Source organism: Culex pipiens, chromosome 1 (assembly GCF_016801865.2).
Source record: "Culex pipiens pallens isolate TS chromosome 1, TS_CPP_V2, whole genome shotgun sequence".
Classification (NCBI taxonomy): domain Eukaryota; kingdom Metazoa; phylum Arthropoda; class Insecta; order Diptera; family Culicidae; genus Culex; species Culex pipiens.
Window position 1 is genome coordinate 38620594 of NC_068937.1, and position 15865 is coordinate 38636458.

The window sequence follows — 15865 nt, forward strand, 5'->3', positions numbered from 1 at the left end:
ATTAAAGTTGCAGTTTGTTTAGATTTTGGAATTTGTTGCTCTTTTTTTATAAAGTTGAAAATCTAATTTAATAAAAGTGTCAGCATTTTTATCATAACACCCAAATCAAGACTGCTGCAAAGCGATGTAATCTCAACGGGCTGACATTGAATGGTAGCACTTCTGCAGTTGAATGATGAAATCAACTCGCCATTCGTGTAGTTCAGCAGTTTACACGTTAGTTCCACTGTTTCACTACCACCCAGTCAACTTTATTGGAGTTCTGAAACGAAGTTCAATTCATTGTTCAAATGATCGGATTTTTTCATAAATTTCGATAGTTATAAGTTATAACTTATAACATTAAGCACCCTCACTTTTTAACAAACCACCCGGGCAGACGGTAATAACAACATTCATGCCATTTCAATAACAAATACTGTTTAAATAACAAAAAGTTTTATGGAATTTTCTAGCAAAATCCATTTTTGCATAAGAGTTTAATAACAGTTTATGTTGTCATAACAAAATTTGGTATTGTTCTGATATTGGATGAAAGCCAAAACAACCTTGGAATAACATTGTTTGTTATGGAAGAATACCGCCAACTGTTATTGGGATGAACGGATTAGTTGTTAAAATAACAAAAAATAATAACAAAGATTTGTTCGAAGAATAGCAAAAAAATGTATGAGTCTGTTATCAAAATAACAACCCAATAACAAAAAAATCTTAACGGCGAATAACAAATCTTGTTATAAATACCAAATAAATACCATAAAATGTTATTGGCCTAGTAATTTTAAATTTAAAAAAATGTTATTCCCAAGTTATTTCCGTCTGCTCGGGTGCGTATTTTCGAAAAAAAATACTCAAAATTTCAATATTTTACAATATGAGTAATTCGACCCCTCTTCGATTTGCGTGAAACTTTGTCCTAAGGGGTAACTTTTGTCCCTGATCACGAATCCGAGGTCCGTTTTTTGATATCTCGTGACGGAGGGGCGGTACGACCCCTTCCATTTTTGAGCATGCGAAAAAAGAGGTGTTTTTCAATAATTTGCAGCCTGAAACGGTGATGAGATAGAAATTTGGTGTCAAAAGGACTTTTATGTAAAATTAGACGCCCGATTAGATGGCTTACTCAGAATTCTGATAAAACGTATTTTTCATCGAAAAAAAACACTGAAAAAACTACTTAACTGTAACAATTTTTGGAACATGTAATTTTATGGGAAATTTAATGTACTTTTCGAATCTACATTGGGGGGTCATTTTTTCATTTAGAACATTATTTTTCATTTTAAAATTTCGAGTTTTTTGTAACTTTGCAGGGTTATTTTTTAGAGTGTATCAATGTTCTACAAAGTTGTAGAGCAGACAATTACAAAAATGTTGATATGTAAACATAAGGGGTTTGCTTGTAACCATCACGAGTTATCGCGATTCTACGAAAAAAAGTTTTGAAAAAGTTACTTTTTGCGTTTCTCTTTGTTTCGTCGTCCGTGTCTGTCGCGAGTGACCATGAACGGGCAAGAATAGCGACGACCAACTTTTTCAAAACTTTTTTTCGTAGAATCGCGATAACTCGTGATGGTTACAAGCAAACCCCTTATGTTTATATACAGCAATTCCATTTGAAAAGAGCGTAAACCGAAAAAAAAGTTCTCCGATCGGGCTCAAAAATTTTCTGGGGGTTCCTTGGCCAAAATAATTAGACCCGTATTTTTTTGTTTTTTCCATTAGAGTGACCTACATCGTGCTAGGGTGGTTCAAATAATGGTAGTTTTCGTAATTTTTCGCAAAAACCACTTTTTTTAAAAAATCATATCTCCGCGTCATTTCATTCGATTTTAGCTGTCTTAGACGCAAAAGAAAGGTGATTAGTTTGGCTATTTGAGAAAAATAGTAAGAAGTTTCAAAAATCTAGCTTAACATTTGAAAAAGTCGTATGAAAACTTAAAATGGCATTTTGACCGTGTCTGGACCAAAGAGCCTATGTCTGAAAATATTTTTATCGGATTCCTCGGAAAATTTCACACATAATATCAAAAAATGGCGATGTCGTTTCGGAGATATGATTTTTTGAAAATAAAAACTGAGTTTTTCGACGCGCCAGGCGCAAAAACAGGAAAATGACGAAATCGGCAAAAAATCAACTTTTTTCACTAAAACTGCGATAACTTAAAAATTTCAGCGATGACCTATACATGTCTGGGTATCAAAATTTTTGTAATTGAAAGACGCAACTTTTGGTACCCAGACATATATAGGTCATCGCTGAAATTTTTAAGTTATCGCAGTTTTAGTGAAAAAAGTTGATTTTTTGCCGATTTCGTCATTTTCCTGTTTTTGCGCGTGGCGCGTCGAAAAACTCAGTTTTTATTTTCAAAAAATCATATCTCCGAAACGACATCGCCATTTTTTGATATTATATGTGAAATTTTCCGAGGAATCCGATAAAAATATTTTCAGACATAGGCTCTTTGGTCCAGACACGGTCAAAACGCCATTTTAAGTTTTCAAACGACTTTTTCAATAGTTAAGCTAGATTTTTGGAACTTCTTACAATTTTTCTCAAATGGCCAAACTAATCACCTTTCTTTTGCGTCTAAGACAGCTGAAATCGGATGAAATGGCGCGGAGATATGATTTTTCGAAAAAAGTGATTTTTGCGAAAAATGACGAAAATTGCCATTTTTCGAACCACCCTAGCACGATGTAGGTCACCCTAATGGCCAAACAAAAAAATACGGGTCTAATTATTTTGGCCGAGGAACCCCCAGAAAATTTTTGAGCCCGATTGGAGAACTTTTTTTTCGGTTTAGGCTCTTTTCAAATGGAATTGCTGTATATATCTAATTTTTTGTAATTGCCTGCTCTACAACTTTGTAGAACATTGTTACACTCTAAAAAATAACCCTACAAAGTAAGAAAAAACACGAAATTTTAAATGAAAAAAATTGTTCTAAATGAAAAAATGACCCTTCTAGATCAATGTACATTAGGCCGTCCCAAAAAAATGAAAAGTTGTCAAATCTTTGGTGCTCACCCCTAGAATGATAGATTAGGATGTCAGGAACAATGTTTTCATACAACAAAAAATTCCCAAAAATGGTTTACAACTCGCGCGCGGAGCTTGAATGAAAAAAGTGCATTTTTCGAGTATTTTTCAGAAATGCTGGGCTTCAAGTTATAGTTTAATGTCCCCTGAACAAATTCCTGTACAGACATAGTCCATAAAAGCTTGTGTTTGGGCATGGCAGGGCGTTTTAGGGAGAAAAATTTGTATTTTTTAGCTAAAAAATTTCAAAAATCACTCCCCAAAACGAGCCAAAAAATTTTGCAGCCAAAACTAATGCATTCAGCTTATAGGAAATTTTACGGAGATCATTTTGCTTTTTTTAACATTCAATTTATGTCCACGCAAAGCCGAGATATTTGCATTTTAGTGAACAAAAAGTGACGAATTTTCAAAATTCTTGGTATATAAGCGTTTTTAGCATAAAACATTGGCTACTATGATTACAAACGGGAAGGCATATATTTTGGATATTTTTATTTTGTTCGCTCAAAAACGATATTTGTTAATAACATTTCATGAAAAAACATGAGATTTTCTCACAATGTGACGTAAACGACAAATAATCATAAATCAAAATTAATTTTATTAAAGTTCATATCTCCAAGCTGTGAACGTGATTTTTTTATGTATGTACATTCGAATGAAACAAATTCATTTATAAAAAACTTATTTTTTCAAAAAAAGTTACCCATTAGAGCTTTATTTGTTCATATCGAGAAGAGCACAGAGCAGTACTTATAAATATGTCGTTTACGTCACATTGTGAGAAAATCTCATGTTTTTTCATGAAATGTTATTAACAAATATCGTTTTTGAGCGAGCAAAATAAAAATATCCAAAATATATGCCTTCCCGTTTGTAATCATAGTAGCCAATGTTTTATGCTAAAAACGCTTATATACCAAGAATTTTGAAAATTCGTCACTTTTTGTTCACTAAAATGCAAATATCTCGGCTTTGCGTGGACATAAATTGAATGTTAAAAAAAGCAAAATGATCTCCGTAAAATTTCCTATAAGCTGAATGCATTAGTTTTGGCTGCAAAATTTTTTGGCTCGTTTTGGGGAGTGATTTTTGAAATTTTTTGGCTAAAAAATACAATTTTTTCTCCCTAAAACGCCCTGCCATGCCCAAACACAAGCTTTTATGGACTATGTCTGTACAGGAATTTGTTCAGGGGACATTAAACTATAACTTGAAGCCCAAGGCGACCAAATTTGAATGACTTTAGTATGATTGTTACTCGCATTTCTGAAAAATACTCGAAAAATGCACTTTTTTCATTCAAGCTCCGCGCGCGAGTTGTAAACCATTTTTGGGAATTTTTTGTTGTATGAAAACATTGTTCCTGACATCCTAATCTATCATTCTAGGGGTGAGCACCGAAGATTTGACAACTTTTCATTTTTTTGGGACGGCCTAATGTAGATTCAAAAAGTACATTAAATTTCCCTTAAAATGAAATGTTCCAAAAATTTTTACAGTCGTATCAACAAATTTCAAAAAAGCAAAATATAGAGAATTTTCTCTGCTTTTCAAAATATTTTTTTCAAAGGTGGGCAAACATGGGCACCAATTTAAAAAAATAAAAAACTGCGACTATTTTGAAAAAAAGTCACCTAAAAATGGCTATAACTTGAAAACGGTGCACTTTATCAAAATTTCACTAAAGTACTTTTTGATTGCAAATTCGATTTTACATCGAAAAATGAAGTTGAAAAATTTTTGCGACCAATATTTCGATTTTTTGAAAAAATCTGTATTGATTCAAAAAATCATAACTCGGTCAAAGATTTTTTGCCCATTCTGGAAATTTCTGAAAAGTTGGCATTTTATGTCCTCTAAAACATATCAAAAAATAAAAAAAATTAAAAATAGTGTTTTTTTTTCAAATCAAGTTTTAGTGACAAAAAGTGAAATTAAAAATCACCAAAAAAATTTACCGTGTATCATTTTTTTTCAGTGTAGTTCATATCCATACCTACAACTTTGCCGAAGACACCAAATCGATCAGAAAATTCCATCAAAAGATACAGAATTTTGAATTTTCACATATCATTTTTGTATGGACAGCTGCCAAATTTGTATGGAAAATTATATGGACAAACTAATGATGCAAAATGGCTTCTTTGGGCATACCAAAGGCACCAAAAAAGTTTCAGCCGGATTAAAAAATACAAAAATTAAAATTATAGAAAAAAGACCGATTCCGTAGAGAACTGCTCATAGATTGTTCCAATAGATCAACAATCAACGTTTCATTTGTTTACTTTCTGAAAAAAAAAATACATCACAAAAACACAAAATATTTATCACACTAATTAGCACAAATTTCATTTCCAACCAACAAATTTAAATAATTTCCATTTTCGACTTTATAACAACTCAAAACTATTTTTCGTTTTTCCACCCCATCGCAGGATTCCAAATCCAGTGGCGCGACAGCCCGAAGCCGAAGGAGTGGGTGAACGTGTTCCGGCCGGACGTGGAGTGCACCAACGGCATCATCCACGTGATCGACCTGCCGCTGGTGCGGGACAACGACATCAGCACCAGCGGGACGGCCAGTTGGAGCAGCAGTAAAGGGGGCGCCTTGCTGATGGCGGCCGTGACGTTAGTGACTATGGTCACGCTGAGAGGTCACTAAGGTGTGGGAGGTTTGGACGAGCGATTTCCGTGAAAAAAAGAAGGAGAGAATAATCACATAGATAGGAGCTTCACCTTAATTTGAAAAAAATAATTTGAGAATTTTGTGTGAGACTTTTTCTAAACAAAACTCAGAAAACAAGACACGAAAAAAACGCTCTTTTCCTATCTAATAAAATTCATCATCGCCCCAGCGTCGAGCAAAGTGAAAAGAAAATCGCGCGCTCGTTCTAGTTTTCACAAGATTATTTTTGCAGCATTTCTCTCTCGGCGCAGCCACTAGATTAAGTGGACTTTTCTTTGCCTCAGTCCAGCGAGAAAAGACGAGCTCTTAAAATTTTCGTAATAATTAAAAAAAACCCCTTTCTCCGTCTGTGGCTGCAACCATTTTTCCACTTTGCTGCACCAGTTTTTCAGCAGTCATCGTCTGGCTCTGGCTCTTTTTCCGAGCTGAAGATAAAGGCAAAAATATATCTCCATTCAAGCAGTGCTGGCCTCATTTTTTGGCCGCCCGGAACGAATGGAGGACGAAAGTTTTGATAAAGATGTTGTTTTTTGAGCGCCGAATTTCGTTCAACGACTTTTAATTGAATTTTATTATTTTAAATCTCCGACCGTAGAGAAAAGTAGGCGGATTTTACGCTTTAAAAATACATCACATCAAAAAACACTGAGGAACAGAAGACAGAACACGATACTGCCGTTACACACATATGTATTTCACAAAATCAGAGAAAGAAACATAACATTTTACACGAGAAATATTTTTTGCATCACAAAATGAGCTTCTACTTTCGGTTTCGAACAAAAAGATTCACAAAAATCCGTTCTTACACAACAGCAAAAAAATATCCCTGCACTCAAAATAGTTTTCACCACAATGTTGCATGAAGATATACGTGATTTTTTTCCATTTGGCATTTCATGCAATAGTGACATGAACGTCATGTGGGAACTGAATCTCAGTGCACAGACCCTCGATGGCTGTTCACTACCGCATCACGCAATGTTTGCATGAATTTCTAGTGAAATTAGCATGACTCTCCATGCAATATTCACATGACCTGAATGTCAAATTCACCTGATTCTTAATTGGCATTTTAGTGGGTTATTTCATTATTTTTTTTCAGATAAAAAAATAATCATACATAAGTCATTAGTTCTTTAAACTTTTTATTGTCAAAAGATTTGATTTTCCGATCTTTAAACCACAATCTTAATCACATTTCATAAAACACTATTAATCACAATTCACTAGCAATTTAGCTGCTTCCCGGGTGAAGGGTTGAAGTTGGGTGGATTTCTTGTATTTTTGTTGAATTTGATTCACGTATCCGGATTTTCGGTAACGGTGTGCGGGCCGGTATGCTGGAGCACTTTAGCAGCCTTAATTTTCTGTCGGTTCCCTCTAGCGCCTTTCTCAGCTTACTTGTCTCCATTTTGCGACCTTTGGTGGCCTGGTTTTGCTGGGCCTTGCGCTCCTCCGGATTTATGTTTCTCTCGGCTTTTCGGAGGTCGACGACGATTGTGCGCTGGAAAATTTGCTTCACGAGGATCTAGAAAAAAACAATTGCAATTTGATTTTTTTTAAATACAACATGATTACAAAAATACTTACCATCGAACTAGAAATCTGGCTGAAAGAGCGCGACGAGGAATGTCAGAAAGTGACCAGCTGAATCGACAAAAAAAATTAAACGATGTTCACTTCAAGAGAATCAGCAGCAGACTGACCGTCCTCAGACTGCTCGCCCGGTTTGAAATTTGCAGACAGGAATTTCATGCAACCTCTTCAAACATTGTTGCAGACACACAAAACATTTCACCACAATGTAGCATGAAAAGGTAAGTGGATTTTTTCCATACCAGTTACCCTGTGGATTTGACTAGATTTTCATGCAGACCTAAACACAGCTGACTGTAAGCCACGCCTCCAATTTTTCAGGCATGAATTTCACGTAACGTTCAATTGTGTGAGTGCAGGCTATGTGAGAATCAAGTTGGGATGACGTGAATTCACTGTGACAGTTGCATGACTCCTGTAAAACGTTGTTCTGAACCAAAAATGGGCTGCCACTGGAATTTTCATGCAACTATGTGGTGAAAGGTTTTTTGAGTGTGAAATTGGCAGCACTGCCAAAACGCAAACTGTCAAATCGGCAAGGTTATTAAATTAAAGGTGGGACTTTAATTAGAACAACTTTTTTCAAAGTTGCTTTCTGCTCTGTAAATAAACGGCAAAATGGGAGGCGAAGAGCGTGTAGTTAAATAAAGAAAAATCGTCGTTTCATAAATATTTGTCAAACCAAGCTAAAGAAAGGTGGGAATTTTAAATAAATGCGTGACTCCAACTTTGCGTTTGACAGCTTGTGTCCTTCAAAATTTTGTTTGCAAACTTGTCAGTTTTGACAGTTTCCGTGTTGTTTGAAAAAGTATGTCGGAAACTATTTCTGAAATTTTGCCGTAGTGGAATACCACCTTCAGCATACGCTCATCCTAAACTACTCATTTCTTAGTTATTTACCAACAAATTATTTGTCAAAACATAGTTTATTTTCGTTGCTAATTCAGCTAAAACTTAACGAAACTGAATGAAAACAACTCAAAAATGAGCTATTTCGGATGAGCGTGCAGACAAATGAATCAGGGTAAACAGAAATGAAGGTAAGTCACTGTCAAATACAGAGTTGTCATCAAACGCAAAAAAAGAAGGTGAAACCTGTTGACGCCAAATTCGCAAACGACAGCTGAATCACGCCAGACTAGAGGTATTGTTGTTTTAATCGTGAAAATAAAATGCTTTTATACACCGATTTCGAAAAAATGATTTCAAATGCACGTCAGTTTCCTGCGCCAGCGCTGTCAAAAAAAAGTTTGATATTAGAATCAAAATGTTTTCGCAAAAGTAAGAAATTGTTTCGACCTAACCTCAATCAGTTGGTGTGCCTTATTCGAAAAAAAAAGTTGTAATAAATTAGATGAAATTGACACGTCGTTACGGAAATTTTCCCCATTCCCGCCACCCTACAAAAGGCCTTTTCATTGTTTTGTAGACACAGCTGTCATGAGAGAAAGAAGAAAGCAGAGGCCAGGAAACTGTCGTTCATTTGCGGAGCACTACACGCTCGTTTGAAATAACTTATTTTTGATTATTTTTTGCTCAAATTTCTTGAAAATTAGATTTCATCAAAACCGATCCTACCCAGAAAAGAGTAAAAGGGACAAATGTCAAATTTGAGTAATTTTACGCAGATCTAGTTGAATTTCACTCAGTTTTTCGCTAAAATCTTGCATTTGCCATTTTTTACTCTTTTTGAGAAGGTTCTGTTTTTTTACAAAATCTCAGTGATTTAGAATATTCGTGAATGACTTTATGATTTTTTTTTCACTCAGTTATGGGCGAGTTTATTCCTAAAACTGGTAAAATTCAATCAAATTTGAGTAAAAAGATAACTTCAAAAATCATACGTGAGTTTGGTTTTGACTGTTTTTGCGTGAAAATAACTCAGAAATTGATTATGTCAACTGAGCGTCATAAAAGCACATCAACAATGACTCAGACTTCGTCAAAATCAAGTCTGCTTAAGGAGGTATTAGACTATAACAAACAATCAAACAAACTCGCCCTTTTTCGTGTTTGACAGTTTGCCAAACTCACAAACTTGTTTGCGATAAACTCGCAAACAAAGCAAAAACAAGTGCAGGCAAAAAAGGAGGCAAACTGTCAAAAAGTGCGAGTTTGTTTGTTTGTCATAGTTTAATATCTTCTTTAGTAATAATAAATTGGAAAAATTGTCAGATTTGAGCAAATTTCACCAAAAATCTGACATTTACTCCCTTTCGAGTTTAATTTTGACGCAATCTGAGTATTTTTGGATGTGCGTGTACACACTGAAACAAATAAACACGCAAGAACTAAACGAAGTTTTGTTGACTAACTGATATGTGTTTGAATTTATTCAAAGAAAAATCTTTAGGAAGGTCGACGACTGTGAGCGAGAAAAAAAAGCGTTAAATATATTGAAAACAAGTGAATGTGACAAATTATTTGAAAAAAAAAACAGAATTTAAGTACACTTATTGCCTTTTCATATAAAAATATTGAAGAAAAACACAAGAAAAAAAAAGATTTATTCATAAGAACCTATTATTGCGACGTGGTAAAGTTTAACTACAGACTATTTAAAGTATGATAACAGAAACAGAAAATCAGTGATGAAATAACTCACGACGATGTAAGTATTTTTAGTGAACTGTGCAGAGATAGTTTTCCCCTTTTTCCCTTTTAAAACAAATGACCTCCCTTAACATTAACCTCCTATTTTATCTTCTACGTGGTGAGCGATATGTGTAACTATTTTGTGGTAGTAGATTATGTGCAACCTTCTAGTTTCCTTTTCTTAAAAAAAAAGTCTATCGAAATATATTTAAAGAGAGTAGCCGCCGCTACTTTACTAGAATCTCTTAAACTGAGCAAAGCATGATTATACAAGCAAGCAAATACATATATTTTTATTAAAAACGAAAGCATTTGCGTTGAGGCAGTTGCGTTAGTACTATTTTTTCTATTAAATCATTATATATACCAAAAAGAAATACAGCAAAGAAGCGCGAAAATTAAGCAAACCTATCCATTTCTAATTTAGCCTGTAAGAACGCATTTTGCAGCAAAACATTCTCACAACTCAGTCGAATCTCTCTCGCTCTCATACATTCGGAGAATCTCATACATTCAAACTTCATACGAAAACAGAGAAAGAAACAACTCTAATCAACAAACGGATCATCCATTTTCTAGTTCAAATTGTAGGAATTACTCGCGTTTTAGATAAATGAATAAGCAAAACTGAGAAGAAAAAAAAGAGAAACCAACACATCTATAGGCGTAAACAAACTTGGCTAAACGTAAATGACAGAGTAACAGAAAAATCAACTGATTGTAAACAAAAAAACAAAACAATACATTTTGAACCAACATTCAAACACACACACTAGAGCACAGACGCAGAATGAGAATGATTGTAAAAATTAACTTCTAAGTCTACGTGAGGTGAGCAAAGCAAAAACAGTGTTAAGATAAAAAGTAAAATTTCTGCTGAAAATACACAAACACAGAAAAAACAGAACAAACTGGCAAACTTGAAATTCTACAGGAAAACAAAAGAAAAACAAATTAACTGCAGAGACAAACACGGAGCCGGGCGCGATTTGAATCAAATGAAAACGATAATAAACTATTCGTAAAATGCTGAGATTGATATGTGAAAAACAAAAATTAATGGGATTTATTTTCATGGGAAATTTGAAAGAAATCCTTCACATTTTTTTGTGTATATCGAAAAGACAAAAAGACAAAAAGACAAAAAGACAAAAAGACAAAAAGACAAAAAGACAAAAAGACAAAAAGACAAAAAGACAAAAAGACAAAAAGACAAAAAGACAAAAAGACAAAAAGACAAAAAGACAAAAAGACAAAAAGACAAAAAGACAAAAAGACAAAAAGACAAAAAGACAAAAAGACAAAAGACAAAAAGACAAAAAGACAAAAAGACAAAAAGACAAAAAGACAAAAAGACAAAAAGACAAAAAGACAAAAAGACAAAAAGACAAAAAGACAAAAAGACAAAAAGACAAAAAGACAAAAAGACAAAAAGACAAAAAGACAAAAAGACAAAAAGACAAAAAGACAAAAAGACAAAAAGACAAAAAGACAAAAAGACAAAAAGACAAAAAGACAAAAAGACAAAAAGACAAAAAGACAAAAAGACAAAAAGACAAAAAGACAAAAAGACAAAAGACAAAAAGACAAAAAGACAAAAAGACAAAAAGACAAAAAGACAAAAAGACAAAAAGACAAAAAGACAAAAAGACAAAAAGACAAAAAGACAAAAAGACAAAAAGACAAAAAGACAAAAAGACAAAAAGACAAAAAGACAAAAAGACAAAAAGACAAAAAGACAAAAAGACAAAAAGACAAAAAGACAAAAAGACAAAAAGACAAAAAGACAAAAAGACAAAAAGACAAAAAGACAAAAAGACAAAAAGACAAAAAGACAAAAAGACAAAAAGACAAAAAGACAAAAAGACAAAAAGACAAAAAGACAAAAAGACAAAAAGACAAAAAGACAAAGAGACAAAATGACAAAATAACAAAAAGACAAAGAAAGATGAAAAATGAAAAATTCTATGAAATTGATTTTGAGTAACAAAACAATGTTCGAAAAATATTTGCAGCGGCCTTATTGGGTCTTAAAACTAGGCTTAAATTGCTGATAAAGCTTATTTTTATCAGCACAATGACGCTTCGATCACAAATGATCTAAGATATTTTTTTGTAATTAACGTCTTGACAGAAAGTATCTTGCTTGACAGCTCGTTTCTAGAGAACAACAGTCATTCGTAAAATTTATTTTTTTGGATTAAAATGAATAAGACAAAGTTATCAGAAATGGTTTTGAAACATGTTTGTTACCGTTGTACATAAAAATTTACACAGCGTTTTAGGACCCTATTATTAAATGTTTGACATTAAATTTATTAAGACATGCCAAAATGTTTTGTACACTGGTTGCTTTCATGAATGATTCAGCACTTCTATCACCATCGCAGTAATGATGTATCCTCATCAAGATTCTGATGCTCTTTTTCGTCAGAAACTTTTGGCTGCCAGCGATTTTCAATACAAACCATAAATTGTTTTATGCCCAATCACCGCGAGTGAAAATCACCATATTGGATGTGAATTTTAAATCCGCTCACTAAAAACGTCGCGGGAAACCGTCATAAAAATCCATTGTCAATTCATGGCGTAAAAACGGCGGCGTGGCGAGCCCGGTAATAAATGGCAATCTCTCGATTTTGTATTTGTGAAGTAGCAGGCAGCAGCAGCAGCGAGGACGTATTCTGTTTTTACACTTTGCATGATAAATGGTTTGGCCACACAGTGCAACATTGTTGAAATAACCATAAATCATTCAAATTCATACCTAGAAAATGGCGGTCCAGAAAAATGGCGCGCAAAAAGTTTCAACTAAAACACCACGCGCGATAAGCTCTTTTTTCACTTAGTTGAAATATTCCGAAAAAAAAGCTCACACAAACATGGAGGTGCCTGCACACATACAAAACAAAACTAACAGAAGTGATAATTTTCACGCGTGGCGCCATCGTTTATGTTAAATTTATTAGGAAGGCCCGTTTCGGTGGTGGTTCGCTACCAGTACAAAATGCCACAATTTCAGGAAACGTGCAGCGAATGGGTTTTTTCGGCTTGGTGGAAGTAAAAATTGCATCGACTGGTTTCCTCTCACAGACAAAAAATGGAGAGACAATATTTAAACTGAAGCAAAGTCTTTTACTGCCTTAAAAAAAAGTTTGCTCTTGAAAAGAGGTCTTCAGAAAATATGTCAAAATTTGAACTGTTCGTGCTAAATCTATTGCTCTGTGAAACAACGCAAAACCCTAGGTTTCGATTTTCGCCTTTTTTATTGGCCTTTTAAAATCCTCAATGATGTCGGGAACGTAAATTTTCCTGGGGAAAACAGCGATGACACCACTTTTTTGGAGTGGCAAATTTTATTTGTCTCTCAGAAGAGAGACACACAATGACCAATTTAATGCGACAGATTGGTTGGTGATTTGTGTATCAGATACAAAAAAGTGGAAGTTTGGAAGTTCAAAATTTGACAATGGATTTTTTTCTCTTTTTGTTGTAATTTTACATGATTTTGTGTATAAGAAATGTGATTAAAACTAAAATTTTATAAATTTCAACTCGCTGACATCAGTTTCTGAAGTAAAATAAGGTACACACTTTTTTCTGACACAAAATTTAACAGATAGAAACTGTTGCTATAGTAGTCGTAGCAGCAGTAGTAAGTAGTAATTTTAAAGTGAAAATGTGAATATATGAAAAATAAATGTGTAGGTTGAATTGTTTGTGGGTTCTGGGCTGTTATTAAAAAATAACTCGATTTAATATAACCATGAGGTGAAATAGAGCCTTTCTTACAAAATGATGAAAATCCGACAAAAATATTGGTGCAATTAATTTTTCAGAAACATAATTTCACCACTCAGTGAGAATTTGACCTAAAGCCTCGAGTCTTTTTAGGCTCAATCTCGAAAGCCAATTTTTAAATATCAGAAGTTAAATAATTATGGGTCACAATATGATAATATTTAATTAAGAAAAAAACATATTTGATTCACATAATTAGAAAAATATAAAGGGTACTCAGTCTTCAATGTTAGTCTATGATTAACTTAAGAAATATCGCACAAGTATTTCAAAAGGAGTTCTCACAAATCAGGCTTTGAGTTCCGAGTTTCGGGTCAAAATTCAATCGAAAGAACGAACCTTCAAATTAGTAATAGGATTTTGTCTGAGACGATTCCCATCCGTGCTCGAATTTTCAAAGATTTCTGAGAAAAGCGTTTTTCCAAAAGTAAACCTTAAACTTTTCTTTTGTTAGAAAGGCAAAACAAAACGAAGAATTTTAATTTTTTACATCTACACATGCTTCGACCATTCGATTTTCTGCTGTTTTTGACCAGGCTGAAACTATTGAGCAATTCTCTGAAATTTCGGTCATTCGATTTTTTTTGTATTTTTTAATCCGGCTGAAACTTTTTTGGTGCCTTCGGTATGCCCAAAGAAGCCATTTTGCATCATTAGTTTGTCCATATAATTTTCCATACAAATTTGGCAGCTGTCCATACAAAAATGATATGTGAAAATTCAAAATTCTGTATCTTTTGATGGAATTTTCTGATCGATTTGGTGTCTTCGGCAAAGTTGTAGGTATGGATACGGACTACACTGGAAAAAAATGATACACGGTAAAAAAAATTGGTGATTTTTTTATTTAACTTTTTATCACTAAAACTTGATTTGCAAAAAAACGCTATTTTTTTTTTATATATATATGTTTTAGAGGACATAAAATGCCAACTTTTCAGAAATTTCCAGAATGGGCAAAAAATCTTTGACCGAATTATGATTTTTTGAATCTATACAGTTTTTTTTTCAAAAAAATCGAAATATTGGTCGCAAACAATTTTCAACTTCATTTTTCGATGTAAAATCGAATTTGCAATCAAAAAGTACTTTAGTGAAATTTTGATAAAGTGCACCGTTTTCAAGTTATAGCCATTTTTAGGTAACTTTTTTGAAAATAGTCGAAGTACTTTTTGATTGCAAATTCGATTTTACATCGAAAAATGAAGTTGAAAATTGTTTGCGACCAATATTTCGATTTTTTGAAAAAATCTGTATTGATTCAAAAAATCATAACTCGGTCAAAGATTTTTTGCCCATTCTGGAAATTTCTGAAAAGTTGGCATTTTATGTCCTCTAAAACATATCAAAAAAATAGTGTTTTTTGCAAATCAAGTTTTAGTGACAAAAAGTGAAATTCAAAATCACCAAAAAAAATTTTACCGTGTATCATTTTTTTTCAGTGTAGTCCATATCCATACCTACAACTTTGCCGAAGACACCAAATCGATCAGAAAATTCCATCAAAAGATACAGAATTTTGAATTTTCACATATCATTTTTGTATGGACAGCTGCCAAATTTGTATGGAAAATTATATGGACAAACTAATGATGCAAAATGGCTTCTTTGGGCATACCGAAGGCACCAAAAAAGTTTCAGCCGGATTAAAAAATACAAAAATTAAAATTAAAGAAAAAAGACCGATTCCGTAGAGAACTGCTCATTTGGGTACCTTCTATACGTCCAAAGAAGCCATTTTGCATTATCAGTTTGTCCATACCATTTTCCATACAAATTCTAATGGTGTAAAAGCAATAATTTGTATCTGTTGATTTTATTTTTTGATCGATTTGGTGGCTTCGGCAAACATGATTGTTTTTTTTTTTGTAAATTGTTCTGCTCTTTTCAATTAAAAATATTCTGAAGTTTTAACGCTGATGTTTTTTAACGCTTAATTTTGACAAAACATAAAAATATAAATTTCAAATTATTTTTTATTGAAAAATATTTTTGATTTTCAGAAAACTGCACTTTTTTTGCATTGAAAATCGGATCATTCGTTCCCGAGATATCGGAGATAAAAAAAAATACTAAATTGGGCAACATTGAGATATTCTCATTTGTCCTGTTTTTTTTTATGTGTGCATAGCCAT

The 15865-nt window shown here is 33.3% G+C and overlaps 1 protein-coding gene across 8 annotated transcripts in view; it reads left to right on the forward strand.

Moving 5' to 3' along the window:
• LOC120423869 (fasciclin-1) overlaps positions 1 to 8784 on the forward strand; it is a 634253-nt gene extending 625469 nt beyond the window's left edge. For all 8 annotated transcript variants that reach the window (XM_052706257.1, XM_052706258.1, XM_052706256.1 and 5 more), the window contains one exon: positions 5485 to 8784. In XM_052706257.1, the coding sequence (XP_052562217.1) occupies positions 5485 to 5711 (227 nt within the window). In that variant the 3' untranslated portion in view covers positions 5712 to 8784. The remainder of the gene's footprint in view (positions 1 to 5484) is intronic.
• Positions 8785 to 15865: the final 7081 nt, after the last annotated feature.